Consider the following 6,485-nt stretch of genomic DNA (forward strand, 5'->3'; position numbering starts at 1 on the left):
TTTTTTTTTTTTTTTTTTTTTTTTTTTTTTTTTTTTTTTTTTTTTTTTTTTTTTGATAAGAGGTATCATAGCCTTTTTAATTGTGGCATTCTACACAACAAGTGGTTTCAGATAATCGTCAATCCATGTATACAACAGTGAAAATGAAAGGCAATATCGTTTCATGAAAACAAGTCCAGATGTGAAATATTACTATGGAAATGCTTAAAATTGAGAGAGAAAGTGCAAAACCTAGATAATTTTTTGTCCTGCAATCTTCACTACAGCTAATATTAATTCAAAAGAACACAAAGATTGAAAGAACAGAAAAATGATGGAGTACCTCGTAAATCGCTTAGAGATCAGTGGTTGAGCTCCGTACTGTAGAGCGAGCAAAACGGAGTAGAGCAAAATTTTCCTGCTCATTTGATCGGCACTAGTGGCCGCATCTTTGGGCCTTTTCCTTGCAGCTGAAGACGCCATCGCCGCAACCTCTCGGAGTTCTCTTCCAACTTCAGAACTCCGATGAGGATGCCTGGATGACTTGCGAGCACAGACAGTTCCTTATTTTCAATACGTAAACCAAAAGGCGTTCACGCAGCCGATACGACGCCGTCTCTCCAAGTCACTTATTCACGAAGCCGCAGTCCCTTTGGCTCCAAATAAAGAAAAGTATTATATTTTCCCCTCCCGAAAAAAAGAAAAAAACAAACAAACATGCGTTGTAATTTAGTGACATCCATTTTAAATAAATTTTAATGAATAATCTCTATTTTTTAATACAATTTCTATTTTAGCACTTAATTTTAATACAGTCTCTCTCACTTAAAAACATTTAATTATTTATTTACTAAATAAATATATATATATTAAAAAAATGAGGTATAAATTTTTTTGGGACCAGTAGTAGAGAATATAGTCTTCATCCCCAACTCAAATTAGCTAACATAATAAATCTTTTTCTTTCCTCGGTTACTTATCCCGATAGCCTCCAATTTTATTTCTAAGAAATATTTATTTATTAAAATGACTGTGGTGGAAAGGTAAATCTCTGTGTTAAATTCAATTTTAACCACTTTTTGTACTTACCTAAAATAATACTATATATGTCAATGACAGAGAAAAATAGAATAACTAAAATTTGGCATGTGTATAATATTAACCACTTTATTTTTTTAATTTCATTTTTTCAATAGGTAAATTGTTCTAGGATAGTTGACTAGGAACAACTTTGGAATATATATATATACATACTACATATACGTACATGTCAGTGTATATACATATACATATATATTTACCTTTAAGTTTATTATTAACTAGTCTAGTTATTTTTACATTATTTATCTACGGTTATAAAAAAAACACTCTAAATTTATTTTAAAATATTTTGGTAAACAGTTCTAAAAAAAAAAAAAGAGACCAGTTTTAAAAACTTTTTTTTTGTTGCATTAATAATTAAAACTATGTATGTTTCAAAATTTGGAATATTTAGAGAAAACTATTATTCAAAATTAGAATAAGATTTTAAAGATTTATATGTACGACATATCTTAAAGATATTGTATCGATTATATTTGTTTATATTTAAAAAATAATTTTATTTCATGGGGGTAAAAAAAAACGTTTTATATGCCAACATAATAATAATAATAATAATAATAATAAAAAGAATAAAATAGTATTAGCTAACTCATATTGTCTCATAGACATAAGTTTTCATGGTAGCGGGAATACGCGCAGACAGCCCCCTAAAGACATAATAGCACAACTTAGTGACTAGGAGCATAGGGGAGAGCCCGTTGCGCAATCACCTCAATTAGTTTCTCCTTTTTCCACAGGTCCCAGACGCAGCTAACAACTTCAGTCATTACCACATATTATTCACGTTTTAAGGACCATAGCTGAAACTCAAAAAAAAAGGAAATAAATAAAAAAATAAAATAAAAAGCTCTTCGCATCATAGAGAATCAAGGAATATTGTCAAAAAAAAAAAAAAAGGAAAACAAACAAATAAAAGTGAGACCAACCCTCAAAACCAAATCCACTATAAAAAAAATGTAAAATAAAAACACCATAAATAAAAAAAAATTATTTAAAATTTTGTATAGAATTCTTTAAAATAGAAATAATAAATAGTTACAAAAATGGAAGTTAAATAGAGGCGGTTAATATTATAAAAAACGATAATTTTATTTTATTTTTTGTTTATAGAATTATAAACGATAAATAAAATGGGCATTTAATGGATTTCTATTTTAAATATTCGAGTTTGACTGGTTAAAATCTCGTGACTGTGTGCCAGCTATTTATCAACGGCCGAAACCCTAGACATAGAGTAAATTAAAAATACATTTACGGTAAATTGGAAAGAGAATCTTGTGGGACTGGGGTCAGAATCAACGGCGGCGATTGAAAGCTTCTATAAAGCTGGCCACTGCAATTGCGCAGCCATAACTTTGATTCTCCATCTCCTTCCGCAGACTTGAGCTTCTGAGTGGACAACGGAGCTCCCGTCATGTGTGGAATCCTCGCAGTTTTTGGTTGCGCCGACAACTCTCAGGCTAAGCGCACCCGAATCATTGAATTGTCTCGGAGGTCATTTCTTGCATTTCTTTATTTAACAGCGATTGATTTGGTCGTTTGATATTGATGCCAATGGCAAATAAACGTTCTGAATGTGTTGTTAATATGAAGAACATGCATTTGTTTTATGAGATGCTTTACATTGTTTTCTGGCTTCTGCGTTTTGGAATATGGCTTACTTCCTTTTATGCTTTTTATTGTTATTTGTGGTGATTTTTTAAATTGATCTCTGGTATTTTAAAACTGTTTGGAGCTGCAGGTTGCGCCATAGAGGTCCCGATTGGAGTGGTTTGCATTGTTTTGAAGACTGTTATCTTGCTCATCAACGATTAGCTATTATAGATCCCACTTCCGGGGATCAACCCCTTTACAACGAGGACAAGACCGTCGTTGTTACAGTAAGGATGAAATGGATGCCATTTCTGCATATATACTTGCTCATATTATCATTATGTCGTCATGTTATACAATTTTCATATTTGACGTTTCTGGTTTCTAAATGAAAATGAAGCTTGTCTCCAACATTTGACAGAAAGACATCAAGGATCGAATCTATTATACACTTTTTGATCGTTTTAATCATGCTGTGAACGGCCAATATAGTCTTTTGTGGGCATGCAGATGACCTGCTTTAAATTTAATTTGTTCAGCAACTAAAAACGTGTAAATATTGTTTTGTTTGATGCCTTTGGTCGAAGCATTCTTTGGTCTCTAGATGGCATACGCTATCTAAGAGTGTTTTTTCTATTTACTCTACGTGAGTGGCTAATAACGTAATTAAAATGGAATTTTGAATCATTTCTAGGTCAATGGGGAGATTTACAACCATAAGGAATTGAAAGAGAAGCTCAAGGGTCATCAATTCCGAACTGGCAGTGACTGTGAAGTGATTGCACACCTTGTAAGTGTCAAGAACGTACTGGAATCGTTTTCCCATCTGCTTTCCTAGTTTTTCTATCTATAACGCTTATGTTTTCCAGTATGAAGAATATGGAGAAGAGTTTGTGGACATGTTGGATGGCATGTTTTCCTTCGTCCTTCTTGATACTCGTACCAAAACTTTTATTGCAGCTAGGGATGCTATTGGGATCACCCCACTATATATGGGATGGGGTCTTGATGGTATGTAATTTCACATTATGTATGTGATTCATGACCTCAAGTTGTAGTGTGGACACTCTATGATTATTAGTTGATGTTCCTTTTTATACATATTACTGCTTGAAGTTTTACTGATTGATCTTTGAAAATATATGGCTGCTACCTTCTTGCCAGGATCAATCTGGTTTGCATCTGAAATGAAAGCTCTAAGTGATGATTGTGAGAGATTTATTTCTTTCCCTCCTGGTCATATATATTCTAGCAAACAAGGTATGCATCTTTTTTCCCCACATGTGGTAACTCTACATTGTTTCAATTATCATACAGGAAAATGTTTTAATCCATGAAATTCATTACTAAATGGTGGGTTTTAAATGTTTTTAGGAGAATTAAGAAGATGGTATAACCCTCCGTGGTACACAGAGATAGTACCATCAGGTCAATATGAGCCTTTGGTTCTACGCAAGGCATTTGAGAAGGCATGTTCTGTACTGCTCATATTAGTTTTACATACGATGCCATATTCTTCAAGGAGTTCTGTTCAATACAAGTAGTTTTTCAGTTTTAACGTGAATAGATTTCTACCATTTTAGTGTTTGATGTTTACTGCTTTACAAGAAGTTTTATGTTGAAACCGTACCACCTTTTGGTTTCTTCATGTATAGATTTTGATTAATGTCATTGGAATGTCTGTATGCTGAGATTTTTCCGATTTTAAGCTTTCTTAGTGTATTCTTATTGTGTAGGCTGTCACTAAGAGACTTATGACAGATGTGCCATTTGGAGTCCTCTTATCCGGAGGATTGGATTCATCGCTAGTTGCTGCTGTTGCCAGTCGCCATTTGGCAGACTCTGATGCTTATCGTCAGTGGGGTTCACAATTACACACCTTTTGCGTTGGCTTGAAGGTAAGATAATGAGGGTAGTAAGTGTATCTTTTTACTTTGAAACCATAAAATATTTTTATTGAAGGGCAACCCCTCAATAATAGATTTTTCTCTCATATTATTTTTAGCATTGCGGTTGGTTTCTTTCCATTCGAAATTAATTATTTGGTCACAGTTATGTTGTGTAATTAGGGAGTTAAATATTCTACAATTGACATATAAATTCACCAATTTTTTTTTTCTTGTAGTCATTGAAAGATGCAATTACTTGAGCTGGGGGTTTAAAGCTATTTAAAAAGCCTGCTGTTATATCTAGATTATTTTCATTGTCCTAACATAAGACATCTCTGTCAATGTGAAAATTACTCCTTCCCTAGAGGTTGGAGTTTCAAATCCTATACCCCACATTTCTTGTTCTAATTGTATCGGTAAATATTTTTGCTTCTGCATTTAAATTTTCATTGTCCTAACATAAGACATTTCTTGTTCTAATCCTATACCCCCTAGAGGTAAGACATGCCCTCATTTAAATTTTTGCTTCTGCATGACTAAAATTTTGAAGTCTTGAAGAAAATGTTTTGAGAATGGGGCTTTCTTATTGTATTGGTAAAAATTGTAAAGCTAAACCCCGATGTCATATTTCTGCTCACCTATGTTTTGTTACTTTTATTATATTCAGGGTTCTCCTGATCTTGTTGCTGCTAGCGAGGTAGCTGACTACCTTGGAACTCGTCATCACGAGTTTCACTTTACCGTACAGGTAATTGCTTTTTCTGGGACCAATTGAAAATCCATTTTTCAATTTTCACCACCAAATAATGTGTGTGTTTACTTCTTCCATACCAGGAAGGTATAGATGCGCTTGAGGAAGTGATTTACCACATTGAGACATTCGATGTGACCACTATCAGAGCTAGCACACCTATGTTCCTTATGTCCCGAAAGATTAAATCTTTGGGAGTGAAAATGGTTCTTTCTGGAGAAGGTTCAGATGAAATTTTTGGAGGTTACTTGTACTTCCATAAGGCACCAAACAAAAAAGAATTTCATGAAGAAACATGCAGAAAGGTATGCTTTTCCCCCGTTTTCTACACATTGGGTAATAGGTGGGAACAGTTATTCATGCTGGAATGTTTTTCTTACTCGTTCTAATTTATTTTCTTTTGATGTTATCAGCTTAAAGCTCTTCATTTATACGACTGTTTGAGGGCCAATAAATCAACCTCAGCATGGGGTGTTGAGGCTCGTGTCCCCTTTCTCGATAAAGAATTTATAAACATAGCCATGAGCATCGATCCTGATTTGAAAATGGTATGCATTGTTTATGAATTGTCATCCCTTAATGAAAAATTGGGGTGGCTTGTGAGCATGTTGAATCAGGCCCCCACTGCTTACCTTGTTGATTTGAAAGGGGCTTTTGGATGGACAAAAAACTTTTGTTTGCTATCTATTGCATAGTGAAGAAAATCGAAAGTGCAGGTGGTCAGTAGGTTAGGTTCTTATAATTTTTTTTATGATAACAAGCCGACAGATAAAAGAGGTACTTTGGTAATAAGATAAAACTTAAAATATGCATCTTTCAATTCTCTAGCTCATTTCATTTAACTGTATCTAATTGGTGGAATTGCCTTCACTTAAAATTTGAGCTCTTGAGTGATTGAATTATTATTTTTACAGTTTGATCAATCTAAAAGGCTCTCTCGTACAAGTATTATTGGAATTATTATCATCAATGAAGAAAATTGTGACACTTGTTATTTGCTATAAATTCTTAACCGCAGGTCAGGCGTGATCTTGGGAGAAAAGAGAAGTGGGTCTTGCGCAATGCATTTGATGATGAGAATGAACCATATTTGCCCAAGGTAGTTTCTGTCTATGCTTTGCATTTTCTTCTTTCTTTCTTTCTTTTTTTTTTTTTTTTTTTTGTTTAAA

The 6,485-nt window shown here is 33.6% G+C and overlaps 2 protein-coding genes across 3 annotated transcripts in view; one reads left to right on the forward strand and one right to left on the reverse strand.

The window, feature by feature from the left end:
- LOC111463172 (CMP-sialic acid transporter 5-like) overlaps window positions 1-607 on the reverse strand; it is a 4,967-nt gene extending 4,360 nt beyond the window's left edge. Inside the window, exon 1 of the mRNA XM_023107021.1 lies at window positions 323-607. Within this exon, the coding sequence (XP_022962789.1) occupies window positions 323-462 (140 nt within the window). The 5' untranslated portion in view covers window positions 463-607. The remainder of the gene's footprint in view (window positions 1-322) is intronic.
- Window positions 608-2,351: 1,744 nt separating this feature from the next.
- The window catches only part of LOC111463170 (asparagine synthetase [glutamine-hydrolyzing] 2-like), a 6,652-nt gene continuing 2,518 nt past the window's right edge, over window positions 2,352-6,485 (forward strand). Inside the window, exons 1-11 of one of the 2 annotated variants that reach the window (XM_023107018.1) lie at window positions 2,356-2,577; window positions 2,825-2,963; window positions 3,371-3,466; window positions 3,546-3,687; window positions 3,841-3,936; window positions 4,051-4,145; window positions 4,413-4,574; window positions 5,233-5,313; window positions 5,400-5,621; window positions 5,730-5,864; window positions 6,335-6,415. In XM_023107018.1, the coding sequence (XP_022962786.1) occupies window positions 2,498-2,577; window positions 2,825-2,963; window positions 3,371-3,466; window positions 3,546-3,687; window positions 3,841-3,936; window positions 4,051-4,145; window positions 4,413-4,574; window positions 5,233-5,313; window positions 5,400-5,621; window positions 5,730-5,864; window positions 6,335-6,415 (1,329 nt within the window). In that variant the 5' untranslated portion in view covers window positions 2,356-2,497. Of the gene's footprint in view, window positions 2,578-2,824; window positions 2,964-3,370; window positions 3,467-3,545; window positions 3,688-3,840; window positions 3,937-4,050; window positions 4,146-4,412; window positions 4,575-5,232; window positions 5,314-5,399; window positions 5,622-5,729; window positions 5,865-6,334; window positions 6,416-6,485 lie in introns of both variants that reach the window. The other variant, XM_023107019.1, reaches the window with a different exon arrangement.

The sequence above is a fragment of the Cucurbita moschata genome, unplaced genomic scaffold, assembly GCF_002738365.1.
Source record: "Cucurbita moschata cultivar Rifu unplaced genomic scaffold, Cmos_1.0 Cmo_Scf00028, whole genome shotgun sequence".
Classification (NCBI taxonomy): domain Eukaryota; kingdom Viridiplantae; phylum Streptophyta; class Magnoliopsida; order Cucurbitales; family Cucurbitaceae; genus Cucurbita; species Cucurbita moschata.